We start from the raw sequence: 23466 nt of genomic DNA on the forward strand, positions 1-23466 counted from the left end.
CCAGCCAGCGACACCCACATCCCACAAAATGAATTTTAAAAAATAGAGTACAATATTCCAACTAAAGCAAAATTCTATAATTACCAGCGTTACAATTACAACTGGCTCTGAAGAAGGCTCACTTTGGACTTGGAACGTAAGTTCTGTCCCTATCTCTACAGACACTGCCAGGTGTGCCCCAGTTTTCTGTTTTTAATTCAGAATTCCACAATCGTTGGATCTTAGTCAGAAAAATACAAAGGACATTTATTTTATATCAGCAATGCAAAAGTCAGGAAAATATTCAACTATCTGGCTGTTTTCCCACTTTAACATTTCTGTAACAAATCATTAACATTGGAGAGACAGTAGAAGGGTCTAGGCCCGAAACGTCAGCCTTCCTGCTCCTCTGATGCTGCTTGGCCTGCTGTGTTCATCCAGCTCTAAACCTTGTTATCTCATTAACATTGGAGAGTTCTTTTTTGTTTAACCACATTTTAAATGTCCTTGTCTCATTACCAAAATGAAATTACAATCAATGTTGGATCTCCCCCTGTTCAGTGCACTGTTTATTATCTGTTCTCTCCCATACTCTCTCTCAGAAACACATGAATGAGACATGTCTAATAACCCCTCTTTCAGAATATGGTGCAAAATACACAAGCAATGACAAAAAGGTTCAATTGCAGAAGTTTCACATGTTCACAAGAACATGCAAACAAGAAATAACAGTAGACTACTCTATCGTTTGAGTCTGCTCTACCATGCAATAAAATCATGGCTGATCTGATTTCAACCTCGACTCCACATTTCTCCATATCCCCAATATTCTTTCATCCCCTTCATAATCATCAAGAATCTACCTACTTTGGCTTTAAAAATATTTAAAGATTCTGCATCTACTGCCTTTTCAGGAAGGGAATTCCAAAGAAACCAACCCATTTCGACTCCATACCTCAACAATGCAGTTGATTCTTAATGGTCCTCTGAAGTAGGCTAGCTGCCAAACAGTTCAAGGTCAATTAGCATTACAAATGCTTGCCCAGCAAGGGCCACTCATGTTCCATGAATGGATGGGATTAGTTTAGCATCATGGTCAGCACAGACATGGTGGGCTGAAGAGCCTGTGATTATAAAAAACAAGAATGCGCCACAACCTCACTGAATGCCCGAACAGGAATGGATCGCCAGGTTAGTAATCAAAAGAGAAGTCCTATATCAATAATAGCATCCTCTGATTGGATTAGAGAAAGAGAAGGGGGATGGGAGCTGATGGGAGCTCATCAACCACAGGACGACTGAGAAACTGTCATCTCAGCGCAGTCCCAGATCCAAAACTACAGGCCTCTGGGCTGCCAGGGATCAGCTCCTCAATCATACAGTTCCTCTGTCAACCCACAGTGTCCGGTATAGTTCAGTCACCATGCTGTCTACCTCCATATCTCGCTGGTTAACCAGATTTACTTTTGGTTCCACCATTCACCAAGGTCCTAGCTGCCCTGTTGTCAGCCCGCACTCGCAGGCAAAAGATTTTTCCACCTTGAAGTCTTGGGAGAAAGAATTCAGCTCACAGGGCATTCTACTTGATCTCAGCACCTCTGGGCCATTAGTTCATTTGTCTCCACCCATTATATCACAAAGTTTCAAGAAATTATTTATAGCACACTTCGAACCAACTGGTTCACTCAGCATTTATGCTTCACAAGCACTTGCTCCCAACTTTTGTACATATAACTGCCACTCCATTTGTTACTCCCTCAAATCCTTCAATAGCTGTCCCTTAATTGTATCAGTGCTACTGATTTCAACTACATCCTGTTCCACATTCTCCAAACCTTACTGTGGTGGTAATCCTCATGTTAAACTTAGCACTGTCTCTCTGTAATGAGAGAGTAGGATTATGGTGATTTGCCTTTTATTAGTTACTATCTTGTGTGGTTGGCCTTTAATTATGGTCTTTCCCACTTGCAGAAGCATCTTCTCCACATATTGCTGCCAAATCCTTTCCTAATCTTAAAGACTTATCAGGATACCTTGCAATCTCCTCTCTCCTAGAGAAAAGAGCTCCAATTATTCAGTCTTTCTTGATAAGTATAATATTTCAGTCCCCACAGTGTGGAAACAGGCCATTCGGCCCAACAAGTCCACACCAGCCCACCGAAGAGCCTCCCACCCATCCCCCTACCCTGTCCCTGTAACCCTGCATTCCTCATGGCTAATCCACCTACCTACACATCCCTGAACACTATGGGCAATTTAGCATGGCCAAGTCACCTAACCCGCACATCTTTGGACTGTGGGAGGAAGCAGAGCACCTGGCAGAAATCCACACAGACACAGGGAGATTATACATACTCTACACAGACAGTCGCCCAAGTTTCAAATCGAAGCTGGGTCCCTGGTGCCCTGAGGCAGCAGCGCTAACCACTGAGCCCACCATTCACACATTCTCCAGGGCCTTTGTATCTGTTACATAATACAGAGGCTTGAAATGAGCACAGTACTCCAAGTATAGTCTAAACAAAATTCTAAATGATTATAACATCTCCGCTTTACAATTCTAGTCCTGCAGAAATGAATTGCAACACTGTTTACTTCTTTGGATGGCCTTAATAATTTGCATTGTTCTTTTTAATGATTTATACACATGTATACACAGAGCATGCTGCTCTTTGAGCCTGTTTAGGCATTTACTGTCCAAGAATGTGATAATCTTTCTACCAAAATACATCACTCTACACTAACCTATACTGAAGCTCAATTGACAATTACATTTCCATATTGTAAATTCATCATTGCCTACCACTTGCAGTCCTCGTCCACATTAATCACATCCATCATTTTGTTCCCTTCACTTATCCCCCAACATAAGAATTCAAAATGATGCATGATTTTGAGGAATAAGGGCCATGTTTAAAGTTTAAATCAACCCTCCTACTACCTGGCGAACTACTGTTGTGGTATACCTTTGAGTTGGGGGTCTTCTATTTTTTTCTCTGTATTGCACTGTATAAACATTCAATTCAGTCTTAATCACGGTTTGCTCTGGGGAAGCTACCAACTCAGATATGTGGATATGTTCTCCAATTGTTTAATACTGCTACTCAACTTCTCAAAAGTTCTGAATAAATTAACCTATGTATTTTGGCATTAATTAATCCCTAATGCATGGTTGGTGCGTTGATGTTTATTTACTAAGTCAGCACAAAAAGAAGCAGAACACAAACTGCTACCAGCTACAGATATTAACTGCCCAAGACATTCAGCCTTAGAATCTTGTAAAAGGCATTAGTCCATTATGCCTGTGCTGGCCACTGGAAACAGTGATCCAATAGTCCTATCTCCATCCCTTACCTGGTCTTTCACATTTAACCCAGATTTTTTGTTTCCCCATTTTCCAATTACCTTTAGGTACCTGTTATCAAATCTGCTGCCAACTTCCTTTCCAACAATAAGACCATAAGAATTAGGAGTAGATCGTTTGGCCCCTCAAGCATGCTGTGCCATTCAATAGGATCATGGCTGATCCGACATTCCTCACATCCACTTTCCTGCCTTTTCACCACAACCCTTTGTTCCCCTACTGATCAAGAATCTATCTCAGCCTTATATATGCATAATGACTCTGCCCCCAGCTCTCTGGCAAGGAGATCCAAAGTCTCACAAAGAGAAGAATTTCCTCATTATCTTAAATTGGTGTCTCTTTATTCTGAGACTATGCCTTCTGGTCCTAAACAGTCTCATGAGGGGAAACATCCTCTCAGCATTTACCCTGTCAAGCCCCTTAAGAATCCTATATGTTTCAATGAGATTACCTCTCATTCTTGTAAACACCAGGGAGTGGAATCCCAACTTTTTTTAGCCTTTGGTCAGAAGACAATCCCTTCATACGCCTCAGCAGTGAACTCCAAAACATTATTTAGTGAAGAAAAATTCTCTTCTCTGTCCTCCACTCCCAATTATCTTCAATTTGTGTCTTCTCATTTACTGACAGCTTTCTTTTTCCCTGCAGCTGTTCTGACTAATGGGATTGGTTAGCACAGTTAGCTGGACAGCTGGTTTGCAATGCAAGATGTGACACCAACAATGTGGGTTTGATTCCACAATAGAAGAGCTCACCTTTTCACTACTCCCCTCACTGGAGGCATAGTGACCACCATCAGTCATTTCCCTGCAAGCCCTATGACCTCACAAGACTATGGTAGCTTTACCTTTTACTTTGCTTCTCATCTCGGTCTTTACATGAATTTGAACACCTCCATTAATACCTCATATACTTTCCCTGCTATTAGAAGAGTCTTAGAGAGCTTATCCAGTTGAAAACAGTTTGACCCAGATCTCAAAAAAATTCACGCAAAATCTTCTGGACAGTAAGTACATTAGCAAGTTCAAGACTGGGCTCTATGTGGGGCCCTGAGAAGTAATATTGAGACCCTGAAATCAAGAGTCCTTCAATTAACTCATCCGACCAGTTAAACATTTCCAACCATTAGCCTGTCAGCCTATTGTTTATTGGTGCCTTTTCTTCCCAAGGGATGACCGCACTGAGACTGTGCATCTGAGAGACAACAGCCTTGTAGAGAAACCATTTCTACAGCTCGACATATCGCTCAAGTCAACCAAGAAGTCACTTCTCCACAGAGTAAACCCAAAAACAAGTAAAACTAAGAAACAGCCAAGAGATAGTTCATCTTTGTAAAGTGAAAACAGGTCACAGTGAATCTATGTGACAGGATGGAAAGAAAATTCTTTACTGTGCATCATTTAGCGTTCAACAGGCTGTGAGCCAAGGACCCAGTGGGGAAACTCCTTCCCTTACCTGTCAATGATAACGGGATCCGAGGGTGTTTCGTTCCTGTTTCCACAGCTTTTCTTGTCACAGCATCGGCTGTAGCAAAACAGAAATTGGCAGATTGTTAACACCAACAAGGATAAAAACAACTTACTGCAGAAATCCAGAAATAAAAACTGAAAGTGCTGGAGAAACTCAGCAGATCTGGCAGATTCTGTGGAGAGAGAAACAGAGTTAGCATTTCGAGCTTGAGTTGGTGGTAGAAGCAGTGACCCTAAACTCTTTGAAAAGTGCCTGGATCAGCACCTTGTTTATTATAAACTGCAGGGCTATGGATTGTGTGCAAGAAGATGGGACAAGAAAGGGCATCCGGGTGTCTTTGGGTCAGCATGAACAAGATGGGCCAAATGGCCTCCTTCTGTCCTGAAATATTTCTATGGTTCTACAGAATCCTGTGTGACTCTTCATCAGAACCAGAATTAGGTGATACAAGGAAATGTTGATACATAAAGCGTAAGGAACCACATCAAAGAATACATTATATTTTGTCTGGTGTAGGTACACCCACAGTGATTTTCTAGAAGGGACCCAGCAACACTGAAGGAACAGAGATACAGTTCCAAGTCAGGATGGTGTGGCGAACTTGCAGGGGGTGGTCTCTCCATGTATCTGCTGCCCTTGTCCTTCTAGATGTAAGTGATAACAGAGTTGGAAGGTGCTGCCAAAGGAGTCTTGGTGAATTATTGCAGTGTGTTTTGTAGATGGTATACACTGCTGCCATTGTGTATCAGTCCTTGAAAGGCATAATTGTTTAAGAAGGTGGATGGAGTGCCAATTAAGTGGACTGATCTGTCCTGAATGTTGTCAAGCTTTTTAAGTTTTGCATTTCTGTAATGCCTTTCATGAGCTCGCAATGGCATCCTTTTTATAATTTGGAGTCCCATAATCAGAGTTTCTTTCAAAAGGAGGGTCCATTATCTAGTGTTCTGAAATCCCACCATGGACACTATTTTTAAAACTGCTTCAAGCTCACAATCACAAAGAATGGTTTCTACACTTTGCAAGTATCATTTGCACCAGACAAGTCCCAGGCAATGATCATCTCCAATTACAGACAATCTAACCACTGCCCCTTGATACTTAATGGTTTTACCATCTTGGGATCCCCATGATCAACATTTTGAGGAGTTAACATTGAACAAAAACTGAACTATACTAGCCATAAGCAAGTGACAGGCTAGGAATCCTGCAGCAAGTAACTCACCTCCTGACTCCCCAAAGTCTGTCCACCATCTACAAGGCACAAGTCAGGAGTGTGATGGAATCCTCCTGGATGAGTGCAGCTCTAACAACACTCGAGGCTTGACACAATCCAAGTCAAAGCAGCCCGCTTGATTGGCAACACATCCACAAACATTCAGCAGCAGGATGTACCATCTACAAGATGCACTGCAGGAGTTGACCAAAGATCCTCAGACACCACACTCCAATCCCCCAACAACTTCCACCTGGAAAGAGTAAGGCAGCAGATACAGGGAAAAACCATCACCTGCAAGTTCCCCTCCAAATCACTCACCAACCTGACGTGGAAATATACTGCTGCTCCTTCAGAGATTCTGGGTCTAAATCCTGAAATTCCCTCCCTAATGGTATTGTGAGTCAACCCACAGTAGGAGGACTGCAGCGGTTCAAGAAAGCAGCTCACCACCACCTTCTCAAGGGCAACTAGGGACGGCACAAGCCAGCCAGAGATACCCACATCCGAGAAGTGAATTAGTAAAACTTTCAAGGACATGATAATATCACTGGATTAATAAACCAGAAACCTATGCTAATATTTGGAGGGCACAGGTTCAAATCCCCACCATGGCAGCTGGTGGATTTTGAATTTAATTGTTGAAATCTCAGAAATGGTGAGAATGAGACTATTGTTGCTTGTGTAAGAACCCAACTAGTTCACTAATCCACTTTAGGGAAGGAAATCTGTTGTTCTTACCTGGGACTGGCCTACACATGACTCCACACTAACAGCAATGTGATTGACTCTTAACTCCCCTTGGAAACAGCTGAGCAAACCATTCAATTTATGAGCACTTAGGGATGGGCAGCAATTGGCTGGACTTTCCAGAGACACCCTTATCACTTCACAATTAAAAGTCCAACAGAATCATACAGTATTAGAGTCATAGAGGTCGATAGCTCTGAAAAAGGCCCTTCAGCCCATCACATTTGTGCCAGTCAAAAACTAGCACCTAACTACTCTAATCCCATTTTCTAGCACCTGGCCCATAGCCTTGTATGCCTTGGCATTGCAAGTGCACATCTAAATGCTTCTTAAATGTTATGAGGGTTTTTGCCTCTACCAAACTTACAGGCAGTGAGTTCCAGGTTCCCACCACTCTCTGGGTTAAGAAAAACTTTTTTCCTCACATCTCCTCTAAACCTTCTGCCCCTTAACTTAAATCAATGTCCCCTGGTCATTGATCCCTCCACCAAGGGGAAAGGATGCCTCCTGACTACCCTGTCTATGCCCCTCATAATTTTATACATCTCAATCATCACACTCTCATCTCCTCTGCTCTGAAGAAAACAACCCCAGTCTGTCCAATCTCTCTTCATAACTGAAGCTCTCCAGAGCAGGCAACATAATAACAGCACCATTTCAGGCCATTCAGCCCAAATAATCTCTGCTAGTGTTCATGCGCCACATGAGGTTTCCTCCGGGTGCTCTGGTTTCCTCCCACAGTCCAAATTTTGGACATTCTTCAAGCTGCTCTTATACTAAATCATCTTGCTATGAGTTATCATGTAAAGCTTTTGTTATTTCCATCATTTTATGCTGCAGAGTTTAAGTTGTTTTCATTTTGTAAAAATACTGTGTAAATGTTTCTGTGTTCATGCCGTCTTGACTTGGCTGTAACTTAATGACTGAAACCTGATGCTGTAAATAAGGACTTTCTCTTGGATATGTATTTTTGATATCTCATGAGTATTGTATATGCCTGAAATGGTTAAGCTTGCAATAAATGCTCCTTTTAAACTTAAAACAAAGGGAGTGGTACAGTGGCTCAGTGGTTAGGTCTGCAGCCTCACAGCACCAGGGACCCAGGTTCAATTCCACCCTCAGGTGACTGTCTGTGTAGAGATTGCACATTCTCCCTGTGTCTGTATGGGTTCCCTCTGGTTTCCTCCCACTGTCCAAAGATGTGCAGGTTAGGTGAATTGGCCATGCTAAATTGCCTGTAGTGTCCAGGGGTGTTTAAGTTAGCTGTATTAGTTATGGGAGATGCTGCATTACAGGGGAATGGGTCAGGGTGGGATGCACTTTAGTCAGGCAGTGTAACTTGTTGGGCTAAATGGCCTGTCCCTACACTGTAGGGATTCTATGAGACTTTTTCCTAGATATCATCAACCGTTTTTCTCATCATCAGTTTCACTTAAATACACCTTTGCCATTCACCCAAGCTGCTCACAATAGCAAATTCCATTTTCAAATCATTTTCTTGGTGAAAATGTTTGTCCTGAATTGAATACATTAGCAGCTTTATTTACATCCTCTGGTTTATGGCCTCTCCATGGACTATCTCCATTACACCAATCCTGACAAACTATGTCATAACCTCAATAAGGTCATGCTGAGGAAGAAAATAACTGACCGCCCTTGAACACACACACACACACACACACACACACACACACAGTCCTGGCCAATACTGATGAGAAGCCACAGCAAATAAAAAATAGAGATATAGCCAAGAACACTGGGTGATAGGAAAAGGTGTTACTAAGTGACAATGTGAGGGAACTGGATTAACATTAGTAGAGATACAGTCAGTAACACAGTGCACCTTGTGGAGAAGGCTTACTGAGTGACAGTGTTAAGGAGCTGGAATCTCATCACCAGAAATACAGTCAATAATACTGGGCCTGGGGGAGAGGGATTACTGGGTGATTATGTTAGGGAGCTGGATTAACATCAGTAGAGATACAGGCAGTATCACAGGGTGCTGGGGAGATTGGTTACTGAGTGACAACAGAGGGAGCTGGATTAACATCAGTAGAGATATAAAACAGAAATTGCAGGGAAAAGTTCAGCAGGTCTGGCAACATCTGTGGAGAGAAATCAGAGTTAACGTTTCAGATTTTATTTAATTAGTAGAGATATAGTCAGTAACACAGTGTTCTGGTGAGATGTGTCACTAGTAACGGTTTGAATGAACTGGATTAACACCAGTAGAGATTAGTCAGTAACACAGTGTTGAGAGAGAGTGGTTAGAGTTGTAGAGTCATAGAGATATACAGCACTGAAACAGACCCTTTGGTCCAACTTATCCATGCTGACCAGATATCCTTAATAATTTAGTCACATTTGCCAGCATTTGTCCTATATCCCTCTAAACCTTTCATTTTCATAGACCCATCCAGATGCCTTTTAAATATTGTAATTGTACCAGCCTCCATCACTTCCTCTGGCAGCTCATTCCATACATGCACTACCCTCTGTGTGAAAAAGTTGTCCCTTAGGTCCCTTTTAAATCTTTCCCCTCTCAACTTAAACCTCTGTCCTCTAGCTTTCAACTCCTCCATGCCCAGGAAAAGACCTTGTCTATTTACCCTATCCATGCCCCTCATGATCATATAAACCTCTATGAAGTCACCCTTCAGCCTCCGATGCTCTAGAGAAAACAGTCCCAGTCTATTCAGCCTCTCCCTTTGAAGGTAAGCATGCAGGTGCAGCAGGTAGTATAGAATGCAAACGTTTGTTGGTCTTCATTGCGAGAGGTTTCGAGTACAGGAGCAGGGATATGTTGTTGCAGTTATACAGGGCCATGGTGAGACCACACCTAGAATGTTGCGTGCAATTTTGGTCTCCTTTTCTGAGGAAGGATGCTCTTGCTCTTGAGGGGATGCAGCGAAGGTTTACCAGGCTGATTGCAGGGATGGCAGGTCTGACATATGAGGAGAGATTGGAGAGAGGTTAGGATTGTTTTCATTGGAGTTTAGATGAATGGAGGGGGATCTCATAGAAACTTATAAAATTCTAACAAGACTAGACAGGGTAGATGCAGAGAGGATGTTCCAGATGGTGGGTGTGTCCAGAACCAGGGGTCACAGTCTGAGGAGTCGGGGTAGACCATTTAGGACGGAGATGAGGAGACATTTCTTCACCTAAAGAGTGATGAGCCTGTGGAATTCATTACCACAGGAAGTAGTTGATACCAAAACATTAAATGTATTCACAAGGAAGCTAGATACAGCACTTGGGGTGAATGGGATCAAAGGTTATGGGGGGAAAGCAGGATTAGGCTATTGAGTTGGACAATCAGCCGTGATCGTGAAGAATGGGAGAAGAGGCTCAAAGGGCCGAATGGCCTCCTCCTGCTCCTATCTTTTATGTTTCTATGTTTCTAAATCCCAAACCCTCTAACCCTGGCAACATTCTTGTAAATCTTTTTGAACACTTTCAAGTTTCACAACATCCTTCCTATAGCAGGGAGATCTAGGGGTCTAACCAACGTCCTGTACAGCCATAAAATGACATCCCAACTTCTATACTCAAAGCACTGACCAGTAAAGGTGAGCATTACATGCATCTTCACTATCCTGCCTACCTGGGACTCCACTTTCAAGGAACTATGAACCTGCACTCCAAGGTCTCTTTGCTCAGCAGCACTCCCCAGGACCTTAACATTAAGTGTATAATTTCTGCCCTGATTTGCCTTTCCAAAATGCGGCACCTCACATTTATCTAAATTAAACTCCATCTGCCACTCCTTGGCCCATTTACCCATCTGATCAAGATCCCAAAGGACTCTGAGGTAACCTTTTTCACTGTCCACTATACCTCCAATTTTGGTGTCATCCGTAAACTTACTAATCATATCTCCTACGTTCACATCCAAATCATTTATATAAATGATGAAAAGCAGTGGATGTAGCACCGATCTTTGGGGCACACCGCTAGTCACAGGCCTCTTTGTCTGAAAAGTAACCCACCACCTTCTGTCTTCTACCTTTGAGCTAGTTCTGTACGCAAGTAGCTAATTCTCCCTCCATTCCATGTGACCTAACCTTGCTAACCAGTGTACCATGAGGAACCTTGTCTAATGCCTTACTGAAGTCCATATAGATCACATCCATCACTCTGCCCTCATCAATCCTCTTTGCTACTTCTTCAAAAAAACTCTACCAATTTCCCACGCACAAAGCCATGTTGACTATCTTTAATTAGTCCTTGCCTTTCCAAATACGTGCTTACTGAGTATGAGGGAGCTGGATTTACATCAATGGAGATACATTCATTAATACAAGGAACTGGACAGGGGGATTACTGAGTGATAGTGTGAGGGAGATGGCTTAACATCAATAGTGATAGAGACAGTAACACAGGGCACAACAGAGAAGTTAGTGAGTGATGTGTGAGGGTGATAAATTAACATCAGTAGCAATACAGTCAGTAACAAAGGGGGAGAGAGGTTAGTGTGTGATGGTGTGAAGGAGCTGGGTTAACATCAGCAGAGATACAGTTAGTAAAACAGGGTGCTAGGGGAGACAGGTTACTAAGTAACAGTACATGGGAGCTGTAAGACAGCATTGAGTCTGTATCACAGATCACTCAGCATGAATCTAGCCTCCAGTAAAATATCGGTGCAGCTGCTATTGGATTCAATCAGGCCTAAAGTTCAGGAACCAATGGTGTAAGGCACCAAATGAATCCTACCTGAAAACAGCCCTCCACAATTCCTGTATTTCTTTTAGGTTTTATTACACTTGGCAAGCAGCAAGAAATCAAGAGATTCTTTGAGGATTCTTTGAGACCAATTAGTAATTGGGGCACAGCAGGCTGTGTGTGTGCACAAACAGCTTGTATTAGTGTGATAAATAAACAGAATGTTAATGAAGTACGAGGTCTTGAGGAAGATCAAGGTGTCAAACCAAAACTGACAACATTAAGTCCTCACACATTCCCCTGCGTAAGGAGATGAAAACCATGACAACAGCACAAATTAACGACCTGACCTGAAAATTCAGAGCTCTCCCTATAGTGATTTTAACAAGGTCAGCAGGTGGATTTCATAGAATATGAGTTCCTTGTTTGGGACTGTTACCCTGGTCCAATCTGGGAATGCTGGCTTACAGATCCGAACAGGAGTGTCAGATGTCCCGTTCACTCTGAGAGCTGGCTCTGAGGGAGCTGGGCCTGTGTCAAAGACTCTCCATGAGTAAATAAAGGGTGATGGGATACCAGCCTCTGTCGAGTTTTTTTTTATTCCCACCCTTCATGCCTTTCAGCTTCATCTTCCCTGCAAATTCTAAAAATAAGTATTTACATTTGCATAGCGCCTTAACACAATAGGCAGGGAATTCTAGATCTTGGGGCCTAGGTGACCAACGGCAAGGTCATCACTGGAGGAGCAATGATAATCAGGATTGTTGTCTTATAGGAATGCAGGAATGTCAGAAGGTTAGAGATGGTAACGGGGGAAAAAAAAGAGGTCAGATCATTTATTTTTGATTTGTTCATGAAATGTGGGCCAACATTTATTGCCCACAGAATGGTTAAGAGTCAACCATATTGCTGTGGATCTGGAGTCACATATAGGTCAGACTAGGTAAAGATGGCATTTTTCCTTTCTTACAAGTTAGTAGTGAAACAAGTAAGTCATTATAACAATCAACAGTGTCCATTAGATAGGCACATTAATGGCAAATCTTTACTGAATTGAAATTTAACGATTGCCTGTGGTGGGATTTGAACCCATATCATCATAATATCAGCTCGAAACTGGATGGATAGTACTGATAACATGACCACTACAGCACTGCCTCCCTTGTTCAGCACCATGAAAGCAAGAATGAGAATTTGAAAAGCAATGCACTGCTGGACTATGAGGCTAGTGCACAAAGTGAACACAAGCGTTACAGATGATCAGGACTCAGTACAAAGTAGGGTATGGGCAGCAGAAATTTTGGATGAGTTGGGGTTTACAAACCACTATGCCACTGTTAAAGTACTTGCGCACTGATATTGTGTTCTCAAGCAGAGGCCTTTGTCCAATTGACAGCATTATTGAGACTGCACCTGGAGTATTGTGTGTCATTTTGGTCCCCTTACCTAAAGAAGGATACACAAGTATGATAGAGACATTGCTATGGAGGTTAGAGTCATAGAGTCATAGAGGTGTACAGCATGGAAACAGACCCTTTGGTCCAACTTGTCCATGTCGACCAGACATCTTAAATTAATCTAGCCCCATTTCCCAGTATTTGGCCCATATCCCTCTAAACCCTTCCTATTCGTATACCCATCCAGATGCTTTTTAAATGTTGTAATTGTACCAGCCTTCACCACTTCCTCTGGCAGCTCATTCCATACATGTACCACCCTCTGCATGAAAATGTTGCCCCTTTTAAATCTTTTCCCTGTTACCTTAAACCTATTCCCCCTAGTTTTGGACTCCCCTACCCTGGGGGAAAAGACCTTAGCTATTCACCCTATCCATGCCCTCATGATTTTATAACCCTCTATAAGGTCACTCCTCAGCTTCCAACACTCCAGGGAAAATAGTTCATGCCTGTTCATCCTTTTCCTATAGCTCAAACTCTCCAACCCTGGCAACATCGTTGTAAATCTTTTCTCAACCTTTGCAATCTGCGATTCAAGGATGATCCTGTGAAGATTGCGTAAGGAACTTGGTCATTTATTTCTGGAGTTCAGTAAAATGAGAGATGATTCTATTGAAACTTAGGAAACTCTTCAAGTGCTCAACGGGGTGGATGTAGAAAGGAAGGGGGCTTAATACTAGGGAACACAGTCACAGAATAGGGGACAACCCGTTTCATATGGAGATGAGAAGGAATTTCTTTAGCAAAGGAACATGAATATTGGGAAAATTCTAGTCAAAAATGGTTGTGGGAGTTTGTTCAGTGAGTAAGTTCAACAGAAAACTGCATATTTCGAGATCTTAAAAGATATCAAGGAGTATGTGAATAGTGCAGAAAGATGGAATTGAGATAGATGATCAACCATGATCCCAAATGATGGAACTAAAATAGAAACTGCTGGAAAAACTCAGGAGGTCTGGCAGCTTCTGCTGAGAGAAAGCAAACTTAAAGTTTTGGGTCCAGTGACCCTTTTTCAGAACTGATGCCAGGAAAAAGTTAATGCAGAAGATGAGAAAGGGGGAGGAGTAAATGATAAGTGGAGAAAAAGCCCAAAGAGACAGAAAAACAGTTGGACAGAAAAAGGACTGGGTAAAGGTCAGCCTGGGGTGATGAATAGCTGTTAATGGGATCTACATTTGTAGCTGACCACTGGGTTGTGTGTGGTAGCAGACCATGCAATGACAAAGCCTGGTGCATAGGGGTTGGGCTAAGGACATGAGAGAAGGTGATCCAGCCCTAAAATTGTTGAACTTGATATTGAATCCAGAAAGCTGCAGAGTTCCCAAGTAGAAAACGAGGTGTTCTTTTTCCAACTTGCGCTGAGCTTTCCTGGAGTACTGCAGCAAACCTGAGACAGAGATGTTTGCCAGGGAACAGGGTGGTGTGTTGAAAATGGTGAAATGTTGAAACAATCGCAAATGGTAGATTAGGCTCAAGGGGCTAAATGGTTTATTCCTGCTTCTATATTTCTATAGTTTCTATGTTTTCTATATATCCAAATTAAAGTTCACAGACCTAAAATGTTAACTCGGTTTCTCCACAATTGTTGCCAGATTTGTTGAGTATTGCCAGCATTTTCTGTTTCTATTGAAGTTGTTTTGATGCCTCTGACAGATGGGAGAGCTTGGTGGTCATACCAGTTTGTTGTCCTCTCCAACTGTGGGTGATGATACCACTATATTCAAGTTTATATTTATCCCTGTGTCAGAGTACCCTCTGATCTCATAGCAGTAGGGTATGCATAGAGCTGGACTGAAGCTGTTGATTTCACATTGAGAAATAACATTAATAGAAACATTTCCATCCCATAATTTCAGCCTGTAACTCATACCCTGGTAACTCTTATTCCACATATAAACCTTCCAAAAACCCTCAATTTGCTTTTAACCAATTATTCATTCTCTGATATCCACTGTTCCACATCTTAACTGCCCAAACCTCTTGATTATGTACAAGCCTGTAATTCACTCTCTGATATCCATTGCTGCTAAGAAAAGCCAGGCGGTTAACTGTCATCATTAACTGGTGCATTCTCCATGGCAATGCCTCTACCGATCAGTGTCCACTCGCCAAGCAATCAGCACTCTCCAATCATGCAGTATAAATGTCTGTTTCTCCCTTGAATTGGCATTCTTGCAAATCATCTTCAACAGTGAAAGGTAAAAAGCTTTGGCAAAATTTGACTTGTTTCAGCAATGTTCAAGTTCTGTATTACCAACGATTATACCCAATATTCTATAAACATAAACCAGCCCAGCCCCTTGATTAGATTATAGTGCAATTCATTCCTGGTATCCATTTTTCTATACAGTAAACTATTCTAAGTCTTTGATTAGATTCAAGCCGATAACTTATATCTATAATTCTGTACATAAACCATCTGAAGCCCTAGATTAAATTCTAGCCTGCAAATCACTCCCATGTATCCTTTATTCCATATATAAATGACCTGAACTGCTTAATTAGATTCCAGCTCACTGTTGGGTAATATTCTTGATATAAATCATTGACTTGTTAACCTTGTTCCTAAGTACACACAGCTCTTGCCAGGTTATCATTTGATGGAGTTAATTTTATGACACTGGTTGTGTTTAAGATGCGCCTTTGTTGTGCTTAGATTCAGAAACCCAATTAGTGCCAGTAGTAAAGAAAGTGTGATACAAGGGGTGTAATCCCTGTGGGAATATGCTATTTTTACTGTGTACCTGTCTAAATCTTTTGGGAACGTGATGCAGATGATTCGCACGTCCCAGAATAAGAGGTGTGATACACAGAAAAAGTGTGGACCCACTCTTCCAATGTAGAATAATGTACAAAAGCAACAGACTGTCTCTTCAATTCACCTGGGATAACATTTCTGGTCCGGTGACCCTTCCTCAGAACTGGGGAACAATTCTGAGGAAGAGTCACTGGACCCAAAATGTTAACTCTGAATTTTTTTTCTTCACAGATGCTGCCGGACCTGCTGAGCTTTTCCAGCAACTTCTGTTTTTGTTCCTGATTTACAGCATTTGCAGCTTTTGTCGTTTTTTTTTTCCTTCAATTTGCCTGTTCTCCTTTTTATTATGATAAAACACAAACACAATTTACCTTTTTTCTGTTGTTTCTCCTTTCTCTGTCTGCATTCTTTTGCAATTTCTCATTCTGATATCGGTGTGCTAACATTAAAATCATGACACTGTTGGCAACATTCCTGCCCTGGAGTCACAAAGTCACCAGGTTATGGTTTTCATGCTACGTTCTGTAATCTTGAGTATGAAATCGAGAGAGACACTCTCAGTGCAGTGCTGAAGTGCTTTCTTTCAGAAGAGGTGTAGCCCTGTCTGCCCTCTCATGAGGATGTTAAATATACCATACTATGTTGGAAAGGAGCAGTGGAGTCCTGGTCATAGATTCACAGAGTCATACAGCATGGAAACAGACCCTTCGGTGCAACTGATCCATAGCAACCAGATATCCTAAATTAATCTAGCCCTATTTGCCAGCATTTGTCCCATATCCCTCTAAATCCTTCCTATTCGTATACTTATCCAGGTGCCTTTTAAATGTTGTAATTGTACCAGCCTCCACCACTTCCTCTGGCAGCTCATTCCATACACACACCACCCTCTGCGTGAAACAGTTGCCCTATAGGTCCCTTTTAAACCTTTCCCCTCTCACTTTAAACCTATGCCCTCTAGTTTTGGACTCCCCTACCCAGGGGAAAAGACCTTGACTGTTCCCCTATTTATGCCTCTCACGATTTTATAAACTTCTATAAAGGTCACCCCTCAGCTTCTGACGCTCTAGGGAAAATGCCCCCAGCCTATTCAGCCTCTCCCTGTAGCTCAAACCCTCTAACATCCTTGTAAATCTTTTCTGAACTCTTTCAAGTTACACAGCATCTTTCCTAGAGCAGGGAGGCTAGAATTTAATGCAGTATTCCAAAAGTGGCCTAACCAATGTCTTGTAAAGCTGCAACATGACCTCCCAACTCCTATACTCAATGCACTGACCAATAAAGGCAAGTGTACCCTGTCCACTTGTGACTCCGCTTTCAAGGAACAATGAACCTGCACTCCAAAGTCTCTTTGTTCAGCAACACTCTTCAGGACCTTACCATTACCTGCCCAACCAAAATATAGTACCTCACATTTATCCAGATTAATCTCCACCTGCCACTCCTCAGCCCATCAGCCATCTGATCAAGATCCCATTGTACTCTAGGGTAACCTTCTTCGCTGTCCTCCACACCAGAACCAATGTACACCTTTAACTAATATCACTAAAAAGGTGGAGAAGCTGGCCATTATCACGTTCCTGCTTGTGGGAGCTTGCTGCCCACAAATTGACACCTTGCTTTTCCACATTACACCTGTGATCATACTTCTAAGGTGTGTCACTGCCTGCAAACAAAGCACAAATGGGGAATCACGAAGTAGTAAAAATGTGCTTCCTAATTTTCATAGAATTCCTTACAGTGTGGAAGCAGGCCATTCAGCCCATCAAGTCCACACTGACCTTCTGAAGGGAATCCCACCCAGACACACTTCAAAGCTGTAACCATACATTTCCCATGGCTAATCCACCTAACCTGCACACCCTGAGCAATTTAGCATGGCCAATCCACCTACCCTGCACATCTTTGGTCTGTGGGAGGAAACCGGAGCACCCAGAGGAAACCCACGCAGACATGTGGAGAATGTACAAACGCCACACAGACAGCCGCCTGAGAGTGGAATTGAACCCAGATCCTTGGGGCTGTGAGGCAGCAGTGCTAACCAGTGCTAACCAGTGAGCCACCATCATTTCAAGTCATTCAGCGTCTGATTCAACATGGATGATTCTATCAAAAGACTTCTCAAGGTGAGATGGTGGCCTAATGGTATTATTGCTAGACTATTACCCTCCCAGAGACCCAGATAATATCCCACCAAATATCTCATCAACAAACATCTGGTATCATGAGTCCAATGAAGACCAGAAAACCATTGTTAGAAAAGACCATCTAGTTCACTAATATCATTTATAGGGAATGAAATCAGCTGTCCTTATCTGGTCTGGTCTACATGTGACTCCAGACCTACAGAAAAGTGGTTGACTCTTAACTGCCGTCTGGGCAATTAGGGATGGGGAACAAATGCTGGCCTATCCAGTCATGCCCTCATCCCGTGAATGAACAAAACAAAATTCACTGTGTACAATTTAGGATCTGTTTCTCATTTTGTTCGGGGGATTTGGATGTTGCTGGAAAAGCCAGATATCCATTCCTAATCCTTGACAAGTTGTGGTAAACTGATTTCTTGAACCATTCCAGCGGTATAGGCACACACAGTGCAGTTTGAACTGAGAAACAGAATAGTTTTTGGTTTGGCAAAAATCCTGCAGATGCTGGCACTCCCATATAATTGTTGCCCTTGTTCTTCTGGGTATAGAGGTTGAGGAAATGAAAGCTCCTGCTGAAGGAGGCTTGGCAAATTGCTGAAGGTCATCTTGCAAACTGCACTGATTGATACCACTGTTCACTGATGCTGGATGGAAAATTGAAGATACTAAATGGGGTTCCAATCAAGCAGCTGCTTTGTCCTGGATGGTGTTGAGTTTCTTGAGTGTTGTTGGGACTGTACTCATCCAGGCAAGTATTCCATCACACTCCTGACTTGCTCCTCATGTAATGATGAACAGTCTTTGGGGAGTCAGGAGGTGAGTTACTCACTGCAGGATTCCTAGCCTCTGACCTGTTCTTGTAGCCCCAGTATTTATATGGCAAGTTCAGTTCAGTTTCTGGTCAATGTTAGCCCCCAGGATGTGAGATATTCAGAGATGCTGATGCTATAGAATGTCAAAAGGTAATGGTTAGAATTCTCTGTTACTGGAGGTAGTCATTGCCTGGCATTTGTGTGGCATTTGTCAGCACATGCTGTCCAGTTCATGCTGCGTTTGGATACAGGCTGCTTCAGTGTCTGAGGAACCACAAATGCTGCCGAAAATTGTGCAGTCATCAACGAATATCCCTACTTCTGATGTTATAATGAAGGGAATGTTATTGATGAAGCGTCTGAAGAGGTCTGGCCTAAGACATTACCCTGAGGAACTCCTGCAGTGATATCCTGGAGCTGAGACGACTGACTTCCAACATTCATGACCATCTTTCTTTGTGCTAGGTATGGCTCCAATCATTCATTCTAATACCCTTTTCCCACTGATTCCCCAAATCTCCAGTCATGCTAGAGCTCTTTGATGTCACACTCGGAAAAACGTTGCCCTGGTGAATCAAATTGGTTGAAGACTGGCATTTTTGATGATGGAGACTTCCAGAAGATACCTCAGGGTGAACTATGCATTTGGCACTCCTGGGTGAAGATTGCTGTAAATGTTTCTGCCTTAGCTCTTGCAATGATGTGCTGGGCTCTTCCATCATTGAGGATGGGGATATTTGCATAGCCTCCCATCCTTACTGCCTCCTCTTCCTACAGTGAACTATTTTATTGTCTACCATCATTCACACTGGAAGTGGCAGAGATGCAGGAGTTTGATTTGAGCCATAATTGTGGGATCACTTAGCTCTGCCTATGGCAATGGTTCTTCCGTAATCCAGCATGCATGTAATCCTCTGTTGTGGCTCTGATGCCACTTGGCATCTCAGCGCTAGATATGCCTGGTGCTGCTCCTGGCATGCCCTCCTGCACTGTTTATTGAGCCAGGATTGATTGCCTGGGCCCATGGTATTGGTAGTGTGGGGATATGCCAGGCCATAAGGTTGCAGAAACAAAAACAAAGTTGCTAGAAAAGCTCAGCAGGTCTGGCAGCATCTGTGCAGGAGAAAACAAGAGTTAACATTTCAGGTCCGATGACCCTGCCTCAGAACTGATGGTGGCTGGGAAAACATCAGTTTATATGCAGAAAATAGGGAGGTGGGTGGGATAGGGAGTAAATGATAGGATGGAGCCCAAAGAAAGAGAAAGACAGTTGGACAGACAAAGGAGTTGCTAACCATCAGGCTGGGAGGGTGAATAGTTGTTAATGGGGACTGTTAGTGACTAACAACAGAGGGTGTGTAGTGGCAGGCTATGTGGTAACAAGGCCTGGTGTGTGGAGTGGGGGACCGGGACGTGGGAGAGTTTAGGCCCTAAAATTATTGAACTCAATATTGAGTCCGGAGGGCTGTAGGGCCCCAAGCGGAAAATGAGGCGTTGTTCCTCCACCTTGCGCTGGGCTTCACTGGAACACTGTAGCAAGCCGGAGACAGAGATGTTGGCCAGGGAGCAGGGTGGTGCATTGACGTGGCAGGCAACAGGTAGTTCAGGGAATTTTTTTGCGAGCAGAACGTAGATATTCTGCGAAGCGGTCGCCAAGTCTACACTTCATTTCCCCAGTGTAGAGGAGACCACATTGTGAGCAGCGAATGCAGTAGACTAGATTCTGGGAAGTGCAGGTGAAGTGTTGCTTCACCTGGAAGGTGTGTTTGGGCCCTTGGATAGTGGGGAGGGAAATGCACAGGTGTTGCACCTTCACTAGTTACAGGGGAAGGTGCCGTAGGGCTGTGGGGAGGTGTTGGGGGTGAAGGAATTATGGACCAGGGTGTCCCAGAGGGAACGGTCCCTACGGAAGGCAGACATGGGAGGGCATAAGGGAGGGCGGACATAAGGTTGCAGATTTTGCTGAACTGTGCTTCCATTGCTGCTGATGGCCCACAGCATGTCATGGGTTTTATTGCTAGATCTGTTTGAAGTCTATCCTATTTAGCATGGTGATAGTGCAATATAGGATGACAGAGAGAGTCCTCAGTCTGAGTACATGGCTACCTATTGTCAGGAATAGATACATCCACAGTAGGCTGTGAGATTAAAATCACATTAGTTTTTCACTTTTATTAATTTTCTCATCCACTGTCATTGGCACAATCAGGTGGATATATTCTTCAGGATTCCACCAGTAGTCATGCTACTGAGCTACTCGTGGTGCTGGACATTGAAATACCCCGATCTGGATGACATTTATAAGCTTTGTTACCCTCAGAGTTCTGCCAAGTGGCATTGAACATGGAGTAGCACAGATTCATAACAGAGGGGGTGGTGGGTGTTAATCAACAGGAGGTTTCCTTGCTCGTGTTTGACCTGATGCCATGAAACTTCGTTACAGGGGCTATTCCCTGTTAATTGTATACCATTGTGTTGGGATCAGACCCAGCCAGGGATACTGGTGGATCCTGGAACACCTTTAGGGTAGCAGAATATGACAGTGTCAAGCTGGCTTGAATAGTCTGAAGAACAGCCCTCCAAGTTTTGGCACAACCCCCAGATGTAAGGTGGGCTTTTCATGATCGACTGCTCTTCCTGAAGGCTAGGCAAATGCCATGTCGCCCAATTTTACTCTTATTTGACTTTTCTATTGGGTCTTGATAGAACCGAGTGAGTGGTGTCCAGAGGGCAGTTCAGTGTCAACCACATTGCTGGGGATTTAAAGTCACCACTTTGGCCAGGCAGGATAAGTCCAAAAGATTAAGCCTCCCTGAAGGATATGATCATCATTTCATAGCTAGCACTTTTTTTAAAATTCCAGATTATTAACTAACTGAATTCAAATGTACCCAACTGCTGTGAGGAATCTGGACTCACATCTCAACAGCATTAATCTGGATCTCTGGATTACTTACGCAGTAACATTAGCAGAACTCCGACAAAAGGTCACAAGCCTGATTCCTTAACTCCAACTCTCTCTCTCCACAGATGTTCATTTGAGATTGACTGCATCTGCAGCTTTTTGCTTTTGTAAAGATTTCAGTCTGCTACAATTCCCTGTGGTTAATGTATACATGAGCCAAAGATATGCTAGTCGCTGCTATATGAAAAGTCATAACTATCAAGGCTATTGGGGTCAATGCTGAAAAGTGGAGTTAGTGTAGATGGGTCAGCACAGACTCAATGGGCCAGACATCCTCTTCTGTGCAGTATGACTCCATGAGTCTAAGTTATTTAAGACTAACATGGGATAACTCCAATACTCCCTTGCTCCATTTAATCAGTGTCGTTTGCCTCCGACAATAAGCTTCGGCAACTGGGACAGACGACATCTCGAGCTGGAGTGATGTATTTGCTATTTTTAACTGATCTCCCTATGTACTGATGTTAATTTACCTACTTACAGGAGCTGCCCATTTGTTTGCTAGGTCCTACTGTCACTCTCTTATCTGTATCTCTTGTTATGCATTTGTCACACTTACTGAAAGTCTCCACTGATTTTACTTGACAGATTGCTTGAATGCAAATCTACTTTTTTATGACGCTGCTGTTTCTTGATTCACAGCAACAGAGAAAATAGGAGTAGGAGTAAGCCATTCAGCCCTTCAAGCCTGCTCTACAGAGAGATTCTCATCATCATCCCTCTGATTCTTTTGTCTCAATCCTGACTCTTCTTGTGTGTTTAGGGCTATGCCCTATGTTTCTCAGCACCAATAACACAGGATGACAACCAACTGATTAGCAGAAAAACTAATAAAGCATTAATTTAATTTCACTGTCATAAATAATCAGTGCAGCATCAGTGGTTACCTTGTATCTCAGTTCACAGATAATGGGATTTGCTTTCTGATTGATCTAGGTCTGTTTTACGCTGAGGTGCATAGTCGGCTAATAATATGCTATGGGTGCAGAATAGCAAAAAAGGAACTCAATGAGCTGCATAAGGGAGACCAAAGACATTAGCTTCACCCTGAACCTCAAGCTCCACATCCTCAGCACTGATTTCATTATTCTCTACAGCCATTGTGTGAGGGAGGACCAGGCTTTTCATACTTACTGCTGCTATTTTCGCTGAGAAGAGGTTTTGCCTTTGCTATCTTCTCAGTCACAAAACTACATTTTCCCACCTCTATAACGTGGGACATCCCCAGTCCTACCTTTCTCATCCCTTAACTGGACTAACTTACAGCCTCATGGCCAAGGCCCCATCTCATACCCTCTATCGTCTACACCTCACCTAAATTACACCGAGTCACACTGTCTATCACCTCTCATTGGCTTCCAGCACAATCACACCTCAAATTTGATATTTTGTTCCCTACAACCATCATCCAACTGTGACCATGTATCCTTCAATCCGTCTGCCCTACCTTTGAAGGTTCTGTCCTTAAATCTCCAAGTCATGTACTTTGCATTCTGTCTCAAAGGCAGACCACCTTCCCTTCCTCCTTTTTGAACCTGCTGAAAAGTTACTTTCTTTTTTCACAAAGTACACCACCAAGAATGTCCCACATTCAATGTTTGGTCTATACTGAATGATGAGACATAGGAAGCATAAATCAGTATCCAATGTTAAGTGTCCTCAGCACTGATTTCATTATTCTCTACTGCCATTGTGTGAGGGAGGACCAGGCTTGGTGCAATAACTGCTGTAATGGGTCTTTGCAGTAGTGGAGGCAAGTAATGACCCATAGGGTTTATCAGTCCTGTCAGGACAGGAACAGATTAATAGAGCACCCCCTATCCCATCAGGACAGGTACCGACCCATAGAGATCCCCCTGTCCCATGACTGACAGGTACTGACCCAT

The 23466-nt window shown here is 43.0% G+C and overlaps 1 protein-coding gene across 7 annotated transcripts in view; it reads right to left on the minus strand.

Annotated features, from left to right (window-relative positions):
- Positions 1–23466, minus strand: part of LOC109923201 (transcription factor COE3-like) — a 417628-nt gene that overhangs the window by 365225 nt on the left and 28937 nt on the right. For 6 of the 7 annotated variants that reach the window (XM_048597464.1, XM_048597443.1, XM_048597456.1 and 3 more), the window contains exon 6: positions 4799–4867. The exons of the other annotated variant lie outside the window; for it this stretch is intronic. In XM_048597464.1, the coding sequence (XP_048453421.1) occupies positions 4799–4867 (69 nt within the window). The remainder of the gene's footprint in view (positions 1–4798; positions 4868–23466) is intronic. 7 annotated transcript variants of the gene reach the window in all.

Source organism: Rhincodon typus, chromosome 1 (assembly GCF_021869965.1).
Source record: "Rhincodon typus isolate 14 chromosome 1, sRhiTyp1.1, whole genome shotgun sequence".
Lineage (NCBI taxonomy): Eukaryota > Metazoa > Chordata > Chondrichthyes > Orectolobiformes > Rhincodontidae > Rhincodon > Rhincodon typus.